This window comes from Salvelinus sp. IW2-2015, linkage group LG20 (assembly GCF_002910315.2).
Source record: "Salvelinus sp. IW2-2015 linkage group LG20, ASM291031v2, whole genome shotgun sequence".
NCBI lineage: Eukaryota > Metazoa > Chordata > Actinopteri > Salmoniformes > Salmonidae > Salvelinus > Salvelinus sp. IW2-2015.
This window is the reverse complement of record NC_036860.1, coordinates 25054154-25077218: the sequence shown is the minus strand read 5'-3', so window position 1 is coordinate 25077218 and position 23065 is coordinate 25054154. Positions and strand designations below refer to the sequence as shown.

Genomic DNA, 23065 nt, shown 5'->3' with positions numbered 1-23065 from the left:
CCTCTCATTGGCTAGAATGGTCCCACCTGATCTCGCCTCTTCCCGCCTGCCTTCCATCTTTGAGGACATGTAGTTTTATTGTTAGAGCGGTCACATTGAATATCTTGTTAATATAGTTTCGTTTGATAACATCAATTTTTATATTCAAATGTTGGAACTGGGTTCTACAGTTTGAACCCGTGCTGTTTCTGGCTCCACTCCACGCCCAGCCATCTAGATGTGTGAAAGTTAGTGTTAGTTAAGGAACCATCATGTATGACATTCCTGGGAGTGTGTAAACTTACATTTTATATCACAATTTTTGTATGTTCTCTATAGTTATGTACTTGGAAATGTATCAATTGACCATTTCGGCACATTTGGGCAGACTTTATTGTCCAGTATTGTAATTCTTCACTGGATCAATCTGAAACTTTGCACACACACTGCTGCCAGCTAGTGGCCAAAATCTAAATTGCACCTAAACTGCAATATATCAGGGCCTTTCTCTTGCATTTTAAAGATGATGAACAAAAAACACTAGAAAACACTTTTTTTTTAAATGATCTTTTACCAGATCTAATGTGTTATATATATTCTCCAACATTAATTTCACATTTTCACAAACTTCAAAGTGTTTCCTTTCAAATGGTATCAAGAATATGCATATCCTTGCTTCAGGTCCTGAGCTACAAGCAGTTAGATTTGGGTATGTATTTTTAAGCGAAAATTGAAAAAAAGGGTCCGATCCTTAAGAGTTTTTTTAAACAGACAGCCCAATTCAGAATTTCTTCCCACTCCTTGTGGCATTTTGCCACTGATTATAGCACTGGTATGTATAGCATCCGTTTTACAGGCTCCTGACCAATTCTGCTTTTTTTACTGATCATAACCTTTTTTTTTTTTTTTTACATAATGTTTCCGCCACCGTTTTCTATGACCAAAAAGAGCTTCTGGACATCAGAGCAGCGATCACTAACCTCAATTTGGATGAATATTTCTACTTCAATTAATTGGCAGCACAGGACATACTGCTCACCCCAGACCAGGTCTAATCCCTGACACTCATAAGAGAAAGAGACCGCAATACAGAGGCCGACGTGCCGGTGTCCTGATGAAACTACGGCAGTGAGTAAATAATCCGCCTCTACCCTCTGTTCTATTGGCGAATGTACAATCACTGGAGAACAAACTGAACGAGCTCTGTTCGAGACAATCCTATCAACAGGGCCTGAAGAACTGTAATATCCTATGTTTCTCTGAACAAGGACATGGATAATATTGTACCTGGTTTTTCTGTGCTTTGGCAGGACAGAACGGCAGCATTGGGTAAACTCAAGGGGGGTGGAGTGTGTCTCTTTGTTAACAACAGCTGCTGCACAATCTCTAATATTAAGGAAGTCTCAAGGTTCTGCTCACCTTTTACTTCCTCATCAATCTTTTAAAAACATTTTTGGGGAAATTTTTACCCCTTTTTCAGTCTAGTCCCATTGCTGCAACTCCTGTACGGACTCGGATGATGCGAAGGTCGAGAGCCCTGCGTCCTGCGAAACACTACCCTACCAAGCCGCACTGCTTCTTGACACACTGCTCGCTTAACAATCCTGTCTCAGAGCTACACAGACAATTCCTTCAATCTCATCGCTTGGTTTTTACTCTGACATGCATGGTCAACTGTGGGACCTTATATAGACAGGTGTGTGCCTTTCCAAATCATGTCCAATCAATAGAATTTACCACCAATCCAGTTGTAGAAACATCTCAAGAATGATCAATGGAAACAAGCATTCCCAAAAGGCCCCAGAGTCTGCAACACCACTAAGCAAGGGGCACCACCAAGCAAGTGGCCCATGAAGACCAAGGAGCTCTCCAAACAGGTCAGGGACAAAGTTGTGGAGAAGTACAGATCAGGGTTGGGTTACTTTGAACATCCCGCTGAGCACCATTTAAATCCCTTATTAAAACATGGGAAGAATATGGCACCATAACAAACCTGCCAAGAGAGGGCCACCCACCAAAACTCACTGACCAGGCAAGGAGGGCATGAATCAGAGAGGCAACAAAGAGACCAAAGATAACCCTGAAGGAGCTGCAAAGATGCACAGTGGAGATTGGAGTATTTGTCCATAAGACCACTTTAAGCCGTACACTCCACAGAGCTGGGCTTTACTGAAGAGTGGCCAGAAAAAAAGCCATTGCTTAAAGAACGCATGTGGGAGAATCCCCAAACATATGGAAGAAGGTACTCTGGTCAGATGAGACTAAAATTGAGCTTTTTGGTCTCCAAGGAAAACGCTATGTCTGGCACAAACCCAACACCTCTCATCGCCCGAGAACACCATCCCCACAGTGAAGCATGGTGGTAGCAGCATCATGCTGTGGGGATGTTTTTCATCGACAATTTATAATTCATAAAGGTCATGTTAACTGAGAGTAAGGGTTAAGAGTTAAGGTTTGGGATAGGGTTAAAACCAGTGTCCACGACTTGGATTGAATGTACAACCTGATCCAGAGTCATAGGATTACGCCCTTTCACCACTCCGTCCACAACGCCTTAGCAAAACCCAAGCCTACTTGATGATAATAGCACTCACTGTTGCCCCTAGTGGACAATTTAAGGCATTTCCCGACATCCTCCAATTTCAATGTTAATCTTGAACGACCTGGCGGAGCTAGCGAGTTCTTCTGTAAGAAATGACATTATACTACACGTGTTAAGCTCCTGCATAAATTAAATATTAGTATACAGTATTAGCATCAGGTAGCCGAGTGTCGTTTTTTGTTACACATTGAAAAGGTAAAACCTTGATTGCATAACTTCGTTCATTTCCAAAATATTGTGAGAAAAACGTATTCCACTAATTGCATCCCTGACAACGGCCATTTCTATACCTGTGCAGATCAGGTATAAATAAATGAGTCAAGAATATAGTACAGTATTTCAAGTCAGTAATTTTTTTACGTGCAATTATTTGTAAAACTGCAGTGTAGAGATGCTGCATCAGTACATCTGAAAAACTTCCACCTTTCCTTGATCGAAAATAATAACCCAGCAGCATCCCTAGTAGTTTGTTTGATAATCCATTATGAAAATCCATTAGTCTATAGTGGCTAAGTCAGGCATGAGAGACCATGAGTAAAAACACCTTGAGTATATTAGTTGTTTAGTAGTGATTTGGCACGTTGAAAACCCTCAATATAAAAGTTAACTGATAATATAAAGGTGGTTTTGTATACCAGGCTATGACAAAACTCCCAAGGCACTTCCCCAGGTTAAAAGGCAACGCAGTAAGTTGCAGTAGCTTACTGTATAGTTATGTATGCATGTACAGTGCCTTCGGAAAGTATTCAGACCCCTTGACTTTTTCCACATTTTGTTACGTTACAGCCTTATTCTAAAATGGATTTAAAACAAATCCTCAGCAATCTACACACAATACCCCTTAATGACAAAGCGAAAACCGGTTTTTGGATAAAAAAAACAACATTAAAATAAAAAAACAGAAATACCTTATTTACATAAGTATTCAGCCCCTTTGCTATAAGACTCAAAATTGAGCTCAGGTGCATCCCGTTTCCATTGATCATCCTTAAGATGTTTCTACAACTTGATTGGCGTCCACCTGTGGTAAATTCTATTGATTGGACATGATTTGGAAAGGCACACACCTGTCTATATAAGGTCCCACAGTTGACAGTGCATGTCAGAGCAAAAGCCAGCCGATGAGGTTGAAGGAATTGGTGAGACAGGATGGTGTCGAGGCAGAAAAGATTCTGCAGCATTGAAGGTCCCCAAGAACACAGTGTTCTCCTTCATTCTTAAATGGAAGAAGTTTGGAACCACCAAGAGTATTCCTAGAGCTGGCCGCCCGGCCAAACTGAGCAATCGGGGGAGAAGGGCCTTGGTCAGGGAGGTGACCAAGAACCCAATGGTCACTCTGACAGAGCTTCAGAGTTCCTCTGTGGAGATGGGAGAACCTTCCAGAAGGACAACCATCTCTGCAGCACACTACCAATCAGGCCTTTATGGTAGAGTGGCCAGACGGAAGCCTCTCCTCAGTAAGACACATGACAGCCCGCTTGGAGTTTGCCAAAAGGCACCTAAAGGACTCTCAGACCATGAGAAATAAGATTCTCTGTTCTGATGAAACCAAGATTTAACTATTTGGCCTGAATGCTAAGCGTCACGTCTGGAGGAAACCTGGCACCATCCCTAAGGTGAAGCATGGTGGTGGCAGCATCGTGCTGTCAGGATGTTTTTCAGCAGCAGAGACTGGGAGACTAGTCAGGATCGAGGCAAAGATGAACGGAGCCAAGTACAGAGAGGTCTTTGATGAAAACCTGCTCCAAAGCGCTCAGGACCTCAGACTGGGGCAAAGCTTCACCTTCCAACAGGACAACAACCCTAAGCACAGCCAAGACAACACAGAAGTGGCTTTGGGACAAGTCTCTGAATATCCTTCAGTTGCCCAGCCAGAGCCCGGACTTGAACCCGATCGAACATCTCTGGAGACCTGAAAATAGCTGTGGAGCAACGCTCCCCATCAAACCTGACAGAGCTTGAGGATCTGCAGAGAAGAATGTAACTCCCCAAATACAGGTGTGCCAAGCTTGTAGCGTCATACCCAAGACTCAAGGCTGTAATCGCTGCCAAAGGGTCTGAATACTTAGGTAAATTGTTTTTTATGATTAATATATTAGCAAAAAATTGTTTTTGCGTTGTCATTATGGGGTAGTGTGTGTAGATTGATGGGGGGAAAAACAATTTCATCCATTTTAGAATAAGGCTGTAACGTAACAAAATGTGGAAAAAGTCAAGGGGTCTGAATACTTTCCTTAGTTTGCACTGAAATGAAACATGAATTTGAAATGAAAAATGTATACTGAAAGTATTTACTGAGACACTTGCATCTATAACATTGGCATCTTTATTGCACAACATTCCCATAAAATTGGGAAAGGATAATTTGAGAAACAATTCATATTGAAATAAAATTAATATGTACAGTTTACATTAATCATTACACACCATACTAAATTATTTATTCATATTCATGTATAAAGAGAAAAGTAGATATAAAGTCATACCTCCGAGAAATAATCAGGGGTTTCACAAAATGCAATAAGTACAACATATCCTGCAGTGGCCTAGCATCTTACATGATAAGCATGTAAAAAAAAATGTTTACAGCAAAATAAATTCTTCAGAAGCCCCTGATCCATTCACACTACATGTCCATTAAAGGTAGACTCAGCGATATGACGTAGATGCATTAAGTAAACAGCATAGCGGGTCAATTTCCACAACAACTAAGAGTGTTGAAGTGCGAAGCTCAACTTCTGAAGCTCAACTTCTCAGCTGTTTTTGTGCCATGGCTACCATGCTGTGAACAGCAAGAAGCGAACCTGGGCAGATACTGTGTGTGACTGTGTGAAAGCTAAGTCTTGCATCTCAATATCTCCAGTGCTGCTCTTTCGCTGAGACTCCATTATATGGCATTCTCTCTCCAGACAAAGTACTTCAAAATCAAATGCAACATCAATTTCTTGGTTGGTAAAAATATTTGTAGAAAACAACAATAAAACTGATTTGTGGTTTCACCTCTTGCTTTTGTAAAATCAAACGCAGTGTTGTTTTTAGTTAGCCATAATTAAATATTGGAGTATAGTGTAATGAACTGATACACATATTGCTAACATATATTCCACAAACTCTCCCTTTGTAGCATTCAATACAGCCGTAAACATGGTATAATGGTGGCAAAGCGATAAAAAAGTTTTAAACCGTGAAAATATTTCAGTTTGAAAATATATGTAGATCATTGTTTCGTTTTTTTCAACATACCGCAGTAGAAATGGGCTCTCATTGTACTCAAGAGAAATACAATAGTTTTCCCATTTTCAGGAATTCAATTAACATCCCTTTTTCAATAAAGCACAGCATTGTGTTCGCACAGTTTTATTTCCTACGATTAAAAACAACAAAATATTTTTTCCCTCAGGCATTTCTAGTGGGTAACTATAAAAAGCAGATCTGAGGTAGTGTTGTACCTGTGATAAAGTATGTCAAAGCCACATTAAGCATTTTTCAACCTCAGCTAATAATTAAAATGACTATCGATTACCCAGATATGACCTCTAGGCCTATGTTTATAATTAGTGAAAAGATGTAGTTCATTTTCAAATGAAATCCAATGAATTATGGATCATTTAGAGAGACATTTTAGGGCAAGTACACTTGTAAACAAATACATGAAGAACACAAACATAATTGGCATAAAGTGACAATATTCTCTATGATATTTACAACAAAAAAATGCATCCTATCCATCTCCGGAGTCCGTTGCTTCCTATGACCTGGTTAAAGATTGTACAGAAAAAAAGTACATGGGAAATTATTTTTATTTTTTTTAGTATCGCTGTCTTTATTATTCATACTCAACAGAAAATGTCTGACTTTGGCTTTCTTGTCCTTTAACAGGGTTAAAATAGTCTGGATGCAGAGGTGGGGAAAAAAACATTCAAAAAGAAGAGAACGATTTAGGGACGCCTCCTTGGCCTGGAGTTAGCCAGCAGAGCTTCAGCACTTACTAGCGGAGAGTAGTGTGGGCTAGGCTGCCCCCTTGTGGCAGTGTGTTTGTATGCCCAGTGGCAGCAACAGCAGTATCCACCGAGGTCTCGCATCCATCGAGGTGGCCCTTTCTTCATCCCAAATGACACCATATTCCCTACATAGTACACAAATTATGAATAGGATGCCATTTTGGATGCACACCTTGTCCAGGAGACCCTCTCTGAGAACGTCAGCAGGGTGTTGGCGGACAGGGTCAAGCCGCCATGTTAGGCCAGGGCAGAGCACAGTATCAGTCATACTCCATCTCTGGCTTTGGTTCCATCTATTATAGCAGTATTTGGGCCACATAGGGAGAGTGAGTGCTCGCCACGGCTGCCAGCAGTGGAAGGTCACTGGACTCAATACTGAAATGATAAGAAAAGCCATACTTAGATTATTGTACATAGCTGAGCAAAAAGCCATGGGTATATTCTAACTCCGTTACTGTGAATGTTATTCAGATGTAAATAACAAAGTGCAGTATGTTAAGAACAGAAGGAACATTGATCACAACATTTATATTTGACAATAAATGGCACCGACTTTGGACCAGGGCCCATAGAAAGTAGTGCAATATATAGGGGAATAGGTGCAATTTGGAACGGAATGCCATTGTATAAGAACGGTTTAGCTGCTCACCCCAGGACCATCCCCAGCTCCTTGACGTGCACTCTAGTCTGTCCCTTCAGGTACTCTGCCAGCATTTTACTCTTGAAGTAGATCTCCTGGAGTCTGTCCTCAAGGTGCATTATGCACTGAGGAGAGTTATAATCTTGTTAGATGTTTGTGATACCGAGTAGCCAAAGTAGGGAGTACTCACACTGCTAATCACTGCATGCTAATTTGGCATTTGTATGAACTTACAAAGTTGGGGGAGACGTTCATTTTGTAGAGCTGGTGGGTGGACTGGAGGAGGCTGGACACGAGGCTGGACACCAGGACTTCCTTCCCCAGTTTGTTGTTGTCTGTCGCTCGTCTCTGGCTGCTGGCTACCTGCACTGTCCACTTATCAGTGTCTGCGATAATGCAGACAGCCTCCGCAATGGGCTCATCCAACACTGGATGCTGCAAGAAAAAAAATAGGAGAATACTTTGGGCTCAGACGGCTGCAGATCAGATACAGCATGTAAAGGATTAAGTGAGTTAGACTTTAGGGTCTCACGAAGCCTCACAATCCAGCTGTTTAGTGCTTGAGGTATATAGCAGTCTTTTACCTGTACAGCGTGGGCCAATTCTGACATGAGGCCCTGCCTTAACTTGTCATCGTTGGGCATCCCCTGCAGAACAAAGTCCGGCACGTTGGTCGGACAGTACCCTCCGAACAGGGACCTCCCAAAGTTGGCAATGCTCGGTTTGGAGAAATTCTCCACTAGCTTTGACCTGTTGATTTAAGACATGGCATAGACGACATCAGAACATATTCTGACACATAAGTCACAGAGGTTGAGTTGAAAACAATGTTTTTAATGTTGACATCAATACGCCTTGTAAAACTCAAGACGTATACTGTGTGAAAGTGGCCAAGCCATTGGTTCAGAGCCAGTGTGTATCTCACCCAGGGAAGGGGACCTCCACCTCCTCCTGCCACTCGTCTGGTTCCTGATCCTCTCTGTAGTAGATGTCGCTCTCGCTCTGCCTGTGGATGTCCTGCCCTGCATCTTCGCTCTCGCTGTCCCCCAACGCACTGTCCGAACTCTCGTTCCGGGGGATCTCCCAGTCATTAAGCGGGGCCACCTTCTTTTGTTGGTCCTCTATGTTGTCCCCTTTGCGGACAGTTACTGAAATCACAATGCCCTTGTCCTGCTCAGCAGAACAGCTCCTACAGGAGCCTGCCTCCGACGTGTCTGTGGAGCCACACCTACACCTGGTCTGGACGTCTGCCCCCCCTCCACCCCCACCTACCTGTCCCATAACGCCCTGTCCCGTACCCTCCTGTCCCTTAGTGCTACTGCTGCTTTGGACTCCCGAAGGGTCCAGCAGCTCTTTCTGGGTTTTGTCCGTGCCGTTTGACAAGTCCAGGCATTTCGCCACATCGTCTATAGTCCTGGTCTCTACAGGGTTGTCATCACTGAAGTACTCGTCGAACAGCTCCGAGCACTCCTCCTCGCTGACAGGGTTCCACTGGGGCATCTTACTGGAGACGCGCACCAGAGTCTTCTCCCCCCCACCGCTGGTCTTGGTTTGGTCCGCTGATGTGCCGGTTGTGGACTTCACCCGTTGATCACCACCGTTACCGCTCCCACTCTGCTGCTGCTGTTGTTGTTGTTGATGTTGTTTTTGTTGCAGTAGCTGTTGTAGTAGTAACTGTTGCTGCTGTAGTAGTAACTGTTGCTGCTGTTGTTGTCGTCGTAGTTTCTGTTGATGTTGTTGTTGTAGCAGCTGTTGTTGCGCTTGATGTAGTAGCTGCTGCTGCCTCTGTTTCTCCATGATGTATTTCTTGTGCTTCTTAATGTCCTCCTCCACCTTCTTCCTCCTGTTCTCGGTGTCTGACCCTGGGGACTGGGGGTCGCCGATAAGAAACAGCACTTTGGTGGCAGGCTCTTCCTGGTGGTTTGACAGAAAGGGGCCGGGTACAGGTACAGGTACGGTCTTGTCAGGGGGCTTCTTCTCCAGTGGTATCCCTGAGGAGTGGAACACCTTGATGGGCATCTCCTCTGTCACCTCCTCCTGGCTGGCCTTGACCTCCAGCTCTGCCTCGGTCTCCAGGAGCACACAGGCTTGCTCCCCGGGGGAGGCTGAGCCCACACGCACCAGCGTCTCCAGCTTGGCATCCACACAGGAGGTTGGTGACTCCTTCAGCGGCGCGGGCTCACTATCATCCTCCGTGTGGACGATGATGGGCACAGCGTTGGTGTTGTGGCTGGAGTGGGCCAGGGCCTGCAGGACGCTGCTCTTGGAGCCCTGACTGTTCTTATTACTGTCCCCCTCCTCGTCGTCGTCGTCCTCCTCCTCCTCCTCCTCAGGCCCATTGCCAGCCTCAGTGTCTGTGTAGGTGCTACTCTGCAGGCTGTTGTTGCTGTCTGAGGGGTAGCTGCTGTCCTCTCGGGACTCGGGACCCTGGCTCAGGTAGTCTCCGCTAGGCTTGTGCATGGTGACCAGCACATAGTCGGACTCCTCCACCTCCCCGCGCCGCAGTGAGGTGGTGATGAGGGAGCCGGGGATGACGATAGCCTCGTCCTCAGCGCTGTCCAGCATGTGGGTCTCCAGCAGCTCCGAGCAGCGGATGAAGTAAGTGAGCACGTAGAGGAGTCTCTGGACTAGCTCCTGTCTCCGACCCACCACTACCGTCCTGGACAGACGCACCGGGGAGCCGATGGCCCCGTACAAGTCACCTATAGGCACAAAACAAACACCACAGTTAACTACAGTTCATCCCAATTAACTACATATTTCTAATTTTCACTTTGTTACATATGTACAGCTACAATTCAAATGTGGTCAAAAGTGTAGAACTTATTCTTTCCCTTTTACATTTGGGAGAGTGAGGGAATCGGCGCTCTGTGCTGTGTTTGATCCTTTTCAGCCACTAGGAGGAGCTGTACACTAAAGTTGCATGTGCTAAAATGAAGCCCACTATTTGGTATTTACAGCTAGTTACTGTTAAGTATAGGAGCGTCTTTTAACAGTTGACTAAACAGAGATATTTCTGCCATGTTATTTAACATGAAGTGAGTGATGATGACTTTCATACCATTTAACAGCTTACAAAAAAATGGATCCTGACAAATATGCATGCCACGATGGGATGGAATTTAAGGATTGTGAGCACTGGCCAGCCGATTTAGTAGACCGCGATTTCTACTAACCCAGGTAACATTCGGTCTGTCCTTACCGAGCTGGGCCCACAGTGGGTTGTAGGGGTGGGTCTTGGCCAGCATATCCACGCTCTGAGAGGAGTGTTTCTCCAGAAAGATCTTGATTGGCGGCTGTCCGTTGGGCATGACGGTGGGCACCCAGGCCAGGTGGTTGGTGAGGATGGCTGTGAGGAGAGCAGGGAGGAACCTGGGAGAAGAGGAAGAGAGAATTATTTAGTGCTCTACTTTTGACCATGGTTCATAGGGCTCTGGTCAAAAGTAGTGCACTACATAGGGAATAGGGTGACATTTTGGACACAGTCACTGTCTACCGCTTCCACTCTCTGTCTGACTCATTTTTCTCAATCTCCACCCCCTCTGCAGCCTCGTGTTTCCCCTCTTCTCGAACTCATGATCATTCCGAGATACATCATAGTGGTCACTGGTCAGTCTAAATCATGTGGCAGTAGACTACTGCATCCTAATACAGTGAGTTCTATGGATGTCTTGCTACATTGGCAAATGATTAAGCTTGGTTTTGTAACCTCGACAAAAACAAGCTAAAGATTGGCAGGGATTCCTGACTTTTCAGCTCGTTCACTATTGCACACGTACAGCACTCACACAGACAGACAGACAGGAGCACTCAACTGGTTCTTTGAAGCCTGCTCAATGAGCAGGGAGAGCTCCCTCATGAACTGTCCACAGAGCTGGTTCTTCTCGGGGGCTCCAGACATCATGGTGAGCCAAACGGGCTCGGCCACGCGGGGCATGGTGTAAAGGTTGACGATGGTCGTCCTGGAGAGGGGGAGGGAGAAACACAAGCCATCATTGTCTCGGGGTGAACAAGAGGGCCACAGTTCTCAGTCCAGTCCTTGCTTACAAGGGAGACCCTCTGAGGCAATTCAGCGTCTGGAAATTTCACAGCGGGAAGCAGTCCAGAGTTTTACACAGAACTGAGGGCATCTCTGAGAATGGAGGAATGTGCGGCATTATAGTTTTAGATCCCAGATGTTTGCTGATGAGCAGGGGAAACAAGTAGTGTAACTATCGAACAACAGCTATAGGTAATAGGAAGGAGATGACAGGTAGTGAGGAGATCGATGATTTGTAAAAGGTCTTTCCCTGAATGAAGTTCACAGAAACTAAAAGATGAACACAAATAACATATAGGCATATTGTGTCTCCTTTTACAACAGTAGTGTTGTTAAACATCAGATTTTGGTTTGAACTGACTGGGATCATTTTGACACACTGCTAGGAAATATGCAGACATCGCGTAACTAATAACCCTTCAACCCCACTCTACCTTATGTTATTATTCAACGAACACATAAATTCAGAACCTTTTGCTAAAGTTCATCACAGCAACACTTCTCAGCCGCTATTGTGAAGAACCCTATTAAAAGCCCATGGCGTGGGTAGTGAGGTTTTTTCCTTGACGTGGGGAAGCCAGCCCACGGTCTAGCCTTACGGCCCGTCTGACCAGCTGTCCAGGTGAACTTTAAGGCACCGACGGACGTGAAGGAACGTCAAGTCGACTGGACATTTATAAAACCGACTGAGTCTAAGTTTATACTTCATTCATTCCATGTGACCTCAATACCACTGTTGTGCGGGCAGAGCATTTTAAGTCCGTCAATCCCAATCCTACTAGATATACAATTGGCATCGTATGTGTGTTTCCATGTTGCTTCCGTGGGTATGGGTGTGTATTATACCAGACTGCGTCAATTTACACCTGACTTCGTCATCAAGCAGCATTTCTTCCATTTTGCGCCATTATGTTTCCATGACCTCAGAGACCTAAAGGTCAAACACAAATAGCCAACTATATTGGCCTTCCTGCTGATGGCACTGACATTATTTACTCTTCTGGTAGCCCGGACACTGTCTGAGGGAGATCGTGTTTCCTCAGCGCGGGGGCTTGGGTTGCCATGGCACAGCGCCAGCAGGCATATGACTGCAGCAACGGGAAGCCTTCACACTGTGCCCAACACGTCTCTCCCTCCCCTCCCACCGCGTCAGTGGCTCTGCAGCAGGGGATTTCCCAGCATGCACTGGGAGCAGCAGGGGTGTAGCTGGCCTGTCGTCACCGTGTGCGAGTGTGGACAGGACAGGTAGGGACTGCATGCTCCCTCTCTGCTTACAGTGCAGATTATTAATGAGCTTATTTTGGCCGTGCTTGTGAGAACACCCTGTGGGGACGCTGCCCAATGTTAGGAAGGTCAGAAGCTATCTACGTCACACTAACTTAAACTAAGGTATGGATTAATGATCTACTGCTCCCCGACACTTTGATATATGTTAGATAAAAGGAAATATACAGAGTCCCTATGGCAACAAATTATGCCTCCACCTGTCCTCCCTCCTTGCCCAGGCTCCTAGCTAACAAGCTAAGGGATTTGCCTCTGCTACATTGTCAGTGTGGTTTGCTTCAGTCTCAGTAAACACATGACAGTAACAGTAACTCACCTGAATTCATTGAGGCCATCCACCATGCGGCTGTAAGCCAGAGCCCTCTGACTGGCATCAGCTGATCGCCGGCTCATTTTCATGGCCTTGTAAATGAGAACAGAGGCATGTTTAGAGGCATGTACTTAGAGAGGGAGAAGATAGAGCAGGGACCCCCCCTGAGACTACACACACTGACAAGAACAGAGACTGGATACAGTGCCTTCAGAAAGTGTTCACACCCTTTTACTTTTTCCACAGTGTTGTGTTGCATAGTGGTATTAAAAATGATTTGTCCATTTTTGTCAACGATCTACACAAAAAAACTCTAATGTCAAAGTAGAAGAACAATTTTAACATTTGTAAAACATTTATGAAAAATAAAACATTAATATATCTTGATTAGATAAAAATTCATACAATTCATACATTAATACATGTTAGAATCACTTTTGGCAGCGATAACAGCTGTGAGTCTTTCTGGGTAAGTCTCGAAGAGCTTTCCACACCTGGATTGTGAAAGATTTGCCCATTATTCTTTCAAAAATTATTTTTTTTGTTGATCATTGCTAGATAACTAGGTTTTGCCATAGATTTTCAAGCAGATTTAAGTCAAAACTGTAACTCGGCCACACAGGAAAATTCACTGTCTTCTTGGTAAGCGATTCCAGTATAGATTTGGCCTTGTGTTTTAGGGTATTGTCCTGTTGAAATGTGAATTAATCTCCCAGTGTCTGTTGGAAAGCAGACTGAACCCGGTTTTCCTCTTGGATTTTGCCTGTGAAAAACTCTCCAGTCCTTAACGATTACAAGCATACCCATAACATGATGCAGCCACCACTATATGGATAGTGGTACTCAGTAATGTGTTGTATTGGATTTGCCCCACACACTTTGTATTCAGCACAAAAATAAAACTCTTTTAAAAAGTTACCATTTGCCTCAGCGGTTTCCTTCATCTCCGACAACTAAGTAAGGAAGGACGCCTGTATTTTTGTAGTGACTGGGTGTATTGATACGCCATCCAAAGTGTAATTAATCATTTCACTAGTCTCAATGGGATATTCAGTCTTATTTTGTTTTACCCATCTACCCATAGGTGCCCTTCTTTGCAAGGTGGGGTACAGATGGGTGGGGTACAGAGATGAGGCAGTCATTCAAAAATCATGTTAAAACTATTATTGCACATAGTCAGTCCCATGCAACTTATTACGTTAAGCACATTTTAGGCTTGTCATAACAAAGGGTCTGAATACTTAAGACTCAAGACATATCAGCTTTTTATTTTTGAATAATTTGTCAATTTCAAAAAACATAATTCCCCTTTGACATTATGGGGTATTGTGTGTAGGCCAGTGAGAAAAACTCTCACTTTAATCCATTTTAAAGTCAGACTGTGACAACAAAATGTGGGAAAAAGGGGTGTGAATACTTTCTGAAGGCACTGTAAAAAAAAAAACACATGGCGCTGACAGATCTAACAGAAGTCGAGATTTAACACAAGATGGTTTTTACTTTTCCATCTCAGGCCCACATACATTGTATATGTTTAACACACTGAGCAAGTCTGATTGAAAGCCTCCCCCTCTCCGTTCACAACATATCATTTTGTATATCTACCATCACTGTCAAATATGCCAGGGAGACTTCTCCACACACCGACAACAATATCTATGGGAGCAGCTCCTCACCTGTTCAATGGCACTTTTGAGTTTGTTCATGTGGCTCTCGAAGAGGGGGAAGTGGGAGAAGAAGAAGTCCTGGAACTTGCTGTTCTCCTCCTCGTCCTGGGAGAGGAGGAAGATGACGCCGATGGCTATTTTCTTCTTTCTCGCCACGCCCAAGCTAGGACCGCCGCTCTCGTCCGACATGTTAAAGCTCTCCTCCACAGACCTGGGGCAGGGGGGGAAAAAAACAGACATAAATTCTACGGGGGACACAAGAGACATCGTGACTATGAAGTGAACGCCAGTATTCTTAACAGGCAAATGTCAAAGGAGAGAGGTAAATGATGCCTTGACATAAGATCTCAACCTGGAAAAGGGGGAGAACAATAGACAATAGTACTCACTCACTAATCAGGATAGATAGAACACCAAGAGTAGTTGATACTCTTCAACAGGGACAACTCCCAGAATAAACGATACGATGAAATACCTAAATGTAATTTGTAACTGGTCATGTACTATTAAGCCAACACCAGTGACAGTGCGTTTGGTGTCCTGTAATTGATAGGTGTAGATAGAATTCAGGGAGGGGCCAGTGGTCCCACACAGTATTATGATCCTCCAGTCCAGTCATTTGTATATACAGTAGCGATGCCTGCTGGAATTTGAGGAAGTCCTCAGGGGCTCCACTTCACATGGGCGTTCGAGAGGCCCTGGTGGGGGGTGGGGGGGGGACACCAGAAGGGGAATGTGTGTCATTGTGTTGAGCCGCTGTCTCACCATCTTGGGAAGACCCCGTTTTCCAGACTGGTGGTCTGGCTGCGGAGCCAGCGTCTCTGGTAGCTACTGGCCTGGCTGCTGGTGAGGGAGGAGCCCGGGGAGGGGAACGGAGTGATCAAGAGACTGCTCAGAGACGCTGTGGAGGGAGGGAGGCATGGATAGAGCGAGTAAGAGAAGAGGAATGACAGAGGGGAAAATGGGAGTAACAGAGAGCCATAGAAGTGTAGAGAGCAAAAGAGAGGAGTTGAGGAATGAGAAAGGAGAGAACAAAAGGAGAGAATAGAAGAGAGGGGGAGGGTAACAGAGAAAAGAGGGAGAGTGAGTCAGTCAGGAAGGTTACTCATACACAACAGAACAGGGGAAACTCACATAGCAGACGTCTGCACTGCATTCGTTCAGCTTCCCACAGCCCTCCCTGATTATTACAGAATGGCTGGGACATTCAATATCACCTCACAGTCACAAGGAAAGCTGACCCAATACCAGGCACCACGTAGGCATAGATCAATGGAGGCATGCCAAATGTTTGTGATTGAGGACTAGGGAGGTGTATGGGTGTAGGAGAAGGGGAGCTTTTTGTGTGTGTGTGTGTGGGGTAGAGGGGACCAAATTAGAACCTCATTTACTAGTACCAGGTTTTGGGAGGTGCTATATTTAAGCATCTGCCTGTGACGCGGGTGGTTGACAGAAAGTGAGATTCCTCTCATGCTGGCAATGCCAGGGCTGGGGGTCAGTTTCCACTGCACAAGATTTTCCAGCATCTCTCTCTCCTCCACACCCCCATGAAGGATGGCTACATGGTGGCAGTGGGGGTCAATGAATGGAAAAAAAGGGTGGCCGTTAACATCTGCGCCATGCCTCCATTAGAAAGGCCCTGGTCAAACGTAGTGCACTGTGTAGGGCACAGGGTGCCATTTGGGATGCAGCCGTGGTGACACTATCAATCCAGTTTGACCTTGAAGAGAAAGAAATGCTGTGTGGAGCTGACTGGTCTACAGCTGTGACCCAGAGGAATGTGGCTTCATCTAAACCCATTAGTTGTAAGAGCACTCTTGTTTAGAGATGGTTCAGCGAGAGAGGACACACCAGTGAGGTGAATCTAGTACTAAAACCAAGTAACCGAGGCGCAACATCTCAGAGAGACATATAAGGCTTCGGATTAGTGCAGGGTGTCTAGCAAGGCTAATCCTGGATTTAGTTAATAGGCATTACCTGATCTGGCGATTCCACTGTCTCTCTCGTCGTACAGGTTTCTGCCCGGCATATCCATGGGGTTACTGTGGCCTGCAGGAGAGAGAGAGAGAGAGAGAGGGAGAGAGAAGGGGAAAGACTGAGAAACAGACCAGGTCGACTCGGCCCACTGAGGAGCGCAAGCCGGGAGGGGTGCCAGTGCTTTACCCACCACCGCTCTCAAAGCAAGGGGCAACCTTCGCTACCACAGAACATTCATTTCCCAATGACCAAGTCCACCAATTACATACCGCCACAGTGCAAGACACTTGCTACAGGGCCCTCTACTAGGGTACTGTGGTTTGTGTTCACTCTAACCCCACTCTGTGTTGAAGCAGGTGCAGCAGCAGTAGCATCGGAGATACACAACAAACAACATGTACGTTCGCAGAGGTTAACCTCGGCGTGAACACAATAGGCTAAATGACAAAGGGAAAGTTCACGCCATAGTTTACGAGTGCAAAAAAATGTGGTGGCCAAGGCATTGTTTAGTGTGGTGCTGTTGATATGATTTACGGTCAAATCAACACAAGCTTTGCTGCAACGCGCCGTTGCCCCCCGCCCACCGTGGCCTGCACCTTATGAACATTCCACTATAGCATAGCTAGGGAGCAACATGCCGTGCCACCTAGCAGTGGCTTACAGAGGGTCACAAGGAGGCTATTTATACGTAAATCACCACAAGGGGAGAGGTTTCGGCGGTTCAGAGAAGGAGGGAGGAAAAGGAGGAGGGGGGATGGAGAGGTTATGGTTCGGAGGGTAGGAGGGAGTGAGGAAAGTGAGGGGTACAACAACCATAAAGCAGATATTGACCATGCCCCGTAATACACTTGCTGACACATGCGGCGTACGTACACATGCATGCAACTGCACACAAGCACATCGCAAACCTGAAAAGAAAGAGGCACTCTTGATGAGGCGGAGAGGGCCCTGCTCAGAGAAGGCCCGCCGCGGGCTGCAGAGCTGAGATAAACCTGCGCAGCACAAAACGAACAGGGAGAAGAGACAAAACAAAACCGGACATGAACCACTGTTAGTAGAGAAGCAGGAGGCCGACTACCATGTAGGCACTCTAACCCCGACGGAGAGACAGACAACCTGGAGCAGTCCGGGACCACAATGTGACCACAACGGAACCGCAACGTCCGTCGGATATATTTAGTTGCCACGGAGAGTAGTCGGTCAGGTGGACCAAGATCCCGCACAGAAAATACAACCTCACAGCGAAATACTTTTTAGAAAACATTCCGAAATTGTAGAGGAGAGTGTATTTTCTGTGGGGATGACAGAGAGAAAACAAGAGATGAATTTGCCAAAAGATCTGTGTTTGCATCATAAATCTCTAGAGGCACAGGCTCCAGTGGAGAACTCTTGGCAAATTCAAGTCAGCCTGTTTTAAACTGTCCTGAAATGGACGTTCAAGGAAAGGGAACAAACAGTTTGCCTGGAGAATACACATCAATTCAGGTAAAGTCAATTTACATGTGACACACGTAAAAAGAGAGCCAGTGTCTGATAAAGATTTGCAACACAGATCACATACAGTTAACTGCCCAAATAAAGGAAACACTTGAGGAAATGAGGGATACAAAGTATATTGAAAGCAGGTGCTTCCACACAATTGTGGTTCCTGAGTTAATTAAGCAATTAACATTCAAATCAGTCTTAGGGTAATGTATAAAAATGCCAAGTGGCCCATTCATTTTGGCTACCATAGAAGAAGAGTTCTCAGTGACTTTGAAAGAGGAGTCTCAAAGGAGCATAGGGGTTTTCAAGGGTGTGTCTGTGTCTCAAGTCACCAGATCGCAACCCAAGTTAACAGGTATGGGAGGTTCTGGCGCGGTGCCTGAGACTGTGTTTTCCATCGCCATCAACAAAACACCAAATTATGGAACTTCTTGTGGAAGAATGGTGTCGCATCCCTCCAATGGAGTTCCAGACACTTGTAGAATCTATGCCAAGGCGCAGTGAAGCTGTTCTGGCGGCTTGCGGTGGCCCAACGCCCTATTAAGACACTTCATGTTGGCGTTTCCTTTATTTTGGAAGTTAACTGTGTCTATGCATGGATAAAACGATAAACAAAGACATGATAGATAAACGGAGATAAACAAAACAGTGCTTCAGCACAAACAAAATAAAATAAAACCCATAGGTGTCGATATGAACAGTATACATCCATTCATGTGTGAGACATCGTAGGTGCCAGACCAGTCAGTTGTACTGTGGTTGTGGTTACCTATGTTCCCCAGTAGACCGTTGGCCACAGTGTTCTGATCCGGCCTCAGAGCGTTGGGGTCCTGACCGATGAACTCCAGGCTGTCTTGCAGTCTGCCAGGAGCACACAGACAATGGCACAGGTTCAAAGGGCATCAGTAGAAGAGATCGAGATAGATGGAGCAAGTATAGAAAAGAGGAGGAAGAGAAAGACAGGAGAGAGACAGATACATGAGGGAAGGTGGTAGTAGGGCTTACGTGTTAAGGCTGCCATAGACACTGCTCCCTGTTCGGGCTGTAAACACTTTACTCAACATCAGCTGATGGGGCGACCTGTGAACAGACAAGGGAGAAAGGGCGAGAAAAATAGGGGGGGGGAGGATTCATGATGACTTAGTGCTCCTGACGTGTGATGTACAGTACCAATCAAAAGTTTGAACTCATTCAATGGTTTTCCTTTACTTTCACAAGTTTCTACATTGTAGAATAATATTGAGGACATGCCAAGAGTGTGCAAAGCTGTCATCAAGGCAAAGGGTGGTTACTTTGACGAATCTAAAATCTAAAATTTATTGTGATTTGTTTAAAACTTTTTGGGTTACTACATGATTCTATATGTGTTATTTGATAGTTATGTCTTCACTATTATTACACTATTCAATAATGACAACACATCAAGACAGCTGCTGTGTACATTTCTTAGAGCTCCAGTTCAAAGTGCTGTGGGACACAATCTCTCCCCCCCCGCCTGGATCTCACCGTATCTGATGGATTTTGAGTGTGGAGCCCTTGTAGCTCATGGCCACAGAGCCAAACATCATCTCCCCCAACATGTTGGCGTCAGAGGAGCACCGTGACCCCTGAGAGACAGGAGAGGAGAAGGGGAGAGAGGGAAAGGAGAACAGAGAGAAGAGAGAGGGCGAGTAAATTGCATGGTTTTCTGCAGTCAAGACTGAAACATAATACATTGGATTGACATTAAAGTCTGAAAGGCATTTATTTTTTGGTTGCCCAAACACTTTGATCACTTGCCCTCAAATGTAAATGAGCTATTCATGCAGAGAACCATATATTGCCTGCCTTTCACCAACACATAGGGGACAAATAAGAAATGATCCGTAAAACAATTCTCAGAGCAGGCTCAACTTGCATGACTGCCATAAATGGTCTGCCTTTCACTCAAATGGGGAGGAACCAGAAATATCAGTTGTAGGCTACTGGAAGTCGTTGCAGTTTGGTTATTTTCGCAATCACACACACCTTAGCCAAATACATTTAAAACTCAGTTTCATAATTCCTGACATTTAATCCTAGTAAAAATTCCCTATTTTAGGTCAGTTAGGATCACCACTTTATTTTAGGAATGTGAAATTTTATTTCTTTTATTTCTTTCATCACATCCCAGTGGGTCAGAAGTTTACATACACTCAATTAGTATTTGGTAGCATTGCCATTAAATTGTTTAACTTAGGTCAAACGTTTTGGGTAGCTGTCCACAAGCTTCCCACAATAAGTTGGGTGCAATTTGGCCCATTCCTCCTGACAGAGCTGGTGTAACTGAGTCAGGTTTGTAGGCCTCTTTGCTCGCACATGCTTTTTCAGTTCTGCCCACACAGTGGCTTTGGAGTGGCTTTGTGATGGCCACTCCAATACCTTGATTTTGTTGTCCTTAAGCCATTTACCACAACTTTGGAAGTATGCTTGGGGTCATTGTCCATTTGGAAGACCTATTACCGACCAAGCTTTAAATTCCTGACTGATGTCTTGAGATGTTGTTTCAATATATCCACATATTTTTCCTCCTCATGATGCCATCTATTTTGTGAAGTGCACCAGTGCCTTCTGCAGCAAAGCACCCCCACAACATGATGTTGCCACCACCATGCTTCAAACCGTAGTCTGGAGTTTTGATGGCGGTTTTGGAGCAGTGGCTTCTTCCTTGCTGAGCGGCCTTTCAGGTTATGTCGATATAGGACTCGTTTTACTATGAATATAGATACTTTTGTACCTGTTTCCTCCAGCATCTTCACAAGGTCCTTTGCTGTTGTTCTGGGATTGATTTGCACTTTTCGCACCAAAGTACGTTAATCTCTAGGAGACAGAACGCGTCTCCTTCCTGAGCGGTATGACGGCTGCGTACAGATGAACATGGTACCTTCAGACATTTGGAAATTGCTCCCAAGGATGAACCAGACTTGTGGAGGTCTAGTCTGAGGTCTTGGCTGATTTATTTTGATTTTCTCATGATGTCAAGCAAAGAGGCACTGAGTTTGAAGGTAGACCTTGAAATACATCCACAGGTACAACTCCAATTGACTCAAATGATGTCAATTAGCCTATCAGAAGCTTCTAAAGCCATGACATAATTTTCTGGAATTTTCCAAGCCTTTTAAAGGCACAGACAACAGTGTATGTAAACTTCTGACCCACTGGAATTGTGATAGTGAATTATAAGTGAAATAATCTCTGTAAACAATTGTTGGAAAAATTACTTGTGTCATGCACAAAGTAGCTGTCCTAACCGACTTGCCAAAAATATAGTTTGTTAACAAGATATTTGTGGAGCGGTTGAAAAACGAGTTTTATTGACTCCAATCTAAGTGTATGTAAACTTCCGACTTCAACTGTATGTATGTATGTATATAAAAAACATATGTCCATGAGTGACTGTTCAGTTTACTTGCCTCAGGCAATAGGGAAACACTTTATGTCAAACTATTAGGGTTCAAGTCAGTGTCTTTTGATCATGAAATAGCTCTCAGTGGTATGCTTTGAGGAGCTGTGGCCCATCTATCCAAACAGCGTGTGAGGTGTCAGAGGGACCATTCTTAACCATAGAGATGTACTAGAGAGTTAAATCTCCTTTCCAATGGTGTTTCGCATGCCAAAACAGGCCTCGAGTCAAGTACGCCTCTCTGTCCAACAGTATGTTCTCACCTGGAAGCGCAGGCCCTGTTCCCTGGGTTCCCGGGGCTCGGAGGCGCAGGAGGAGGAGCTGTCTAGAGAGCTGGAGCTGCCCCCTGTAGGCCTCAGCTGGCAGCACTTCCCAAACACCTTCATCTGGGCCTCACTACTGCACATCTTCTGCTGGGGGAGGACCAAACAAATAATACATACATATACATATATATATACACACAAAATTATGTGGATACCTCTTCAAATTAGTAGATTTGGCTATTTCAGCCACACATGTTGCTGACGGGTGTATAAAATCAAGTCGTAAAATGTTTGCCCTGCTAGAAATGTAAGTGCTGTTATTGTGAAGTGGAAATGTCTAGGAACAACAACGGCTCAGCGGCAACATGGCAGGCCACACAAGCTCACAGAACGTGACCGCCGAGTGCTGAAGCGTGTAAAAAAAAGAAGAAAAAAAGAATCGCCTGTCCACGATTGCAACGCTCACTACCGAGTTCCAAATTGCCTCTGGAAGCAACGTCAGCACAATAACTGTTCGTCGGGAGCTTCATGAAATGGGGTTGCATGGCCGAGCAGCCGAACAAAAGCCTAAGATCACCATGCGCAAAGCCAAGCGTCGGCTGGAGTGGTGTAAAGTTCGTCGCCATTGGACTCTGGAGTAGTGGAAACGCATTCTCTGGAGTGATGAATCACGCATCACCATCTGGTAGTCCGATGGACGAATCTGGGTTGGCGGATGCCAGGAGAACGCTTCCTTCCTCAATGTCAACTGTAGAGTTTGGTGGAGGAATAATGGCTGTTTTTCATGGTTCAGGCCCCTTAGTTCCAGTGAAGGGAAATCTTAACGCTACAGCATACAATGACATTCCAGATGATTCTGTGCTTCCAACTTTGTGGCAACAGTTTAAGGAAGGCATTTTCCTGCTTCAGCATGACAATGCTCCTTTGCACAAAGCGAGGGCCATAAAGAATGGTTTGTCGATATCAGTGTGAAAGAACATGACTGGCCTGCACAGAGACCTGACCTCAAACACTTTTGGGATGAATTGGAACGCAGACTGCGAGCCAGGCCTAATCGCCCAACATCAGTGCCTGACCTCACTAATGTTCTTGTGGCTAAATGGAAGCAAGTCCCCGCAGCAATGCTCCAACATCTAGTGGAAAGCTTTCCAAGAAAAGTGGAGGCTGTTATAGCCGCAAAGGTTGGGACCAACTCCATATTAATGGCCATGATTTTAGAATGAGATGTTTGAGCAGGTGTCCACATACTTTTGGTCATGTAATGTATGTAGTAGTATTGTAGAATAAAATAAGGCCCTGGTCCTTTGAGTTTCTCGCATACACCCCCCCCAAAAACAACACTAGTATTTGTCATGGCCTTTCACATAAATAAGAAGCATACTGCCCGTCTTAGG

The 23065-nt window shown here is 45.0% G+C and overlaps 1 protein-coding gene across 4 annotated transcripts in view; it reads right to left on the bottom strand.

Moving 5' to 3' along the window:
• Positions 1 to 4891: 4891 nt before the first annotated feature.
• LOC111981743 (folliculin-interacting protein 1) overlaps positions 4892 to 23065 on the bottom strand; it is a 33065-nt gene continuing 14891 nt past the window's right edge. For 2 of the 4 annotated variants that reach the window (XM_024013149.2, XM_024013151.2), the window contains exons 3-18: positions 21669 to 21818; positions 19491 to 19591; positions 18990 to 19064; positions 18754 to 18845; positions 17408 to 17491; positions 16500 to 16571; positions 15288 to 15423; positions 14532 to 14733; positions 12862 to 12947; positions 11038 to 11184; positions 10425 to 10594; positions 8148 to 9924; positions 7807 to 7972; positions 7457 to 7657; positions 7232 to 7347; positions 4892 to 6957 (exon numbers count right to left, since the gene is read on the bottom strand). In XM_024013149.2, coding sequence (XP_023868917.1) covers positions 6879 to 6957; positions 7232 to 7347; positions 7457 to 7657; positions 7807 to 7972; positions 8148 to 9924; positions 10425 to 10594; positions 11038 to 11184; positions 12862 to 12947; positions 14532 to 14733; positions 15288 to 15423; positions 16500 to 16571; positions 17408 to 17491; positions 18754 to 18845; positions 18990 to 19064; positions 19491 to 19591; positions 21669 to 21818 — 3654 coding nt within the window. In that variant the 3' untranslated portion in view covers positions 4892 to 6878. The remainder of the gene's footprint in view (positions 6958 to 7231; positions 7348 to 7456; positions 7658 to 7806; positions 7973 to 8147; positions 9925 to 10424; positions 10595 to 11037; positions 11185 to 12861; positions 12948 to 14531; positions 14734 to 15287; positions 15424 to 16499; positions 16572 to 17407; positions 17492 to 18753; positions 18846 to 18989; positions 19065 to 19490; positions 19592 to 21668; positions 21819 to 23065) is intronic. The other 2 variants (XM_024013150.2, XM_024013152.2) reach the window with 2 other exon arrangements.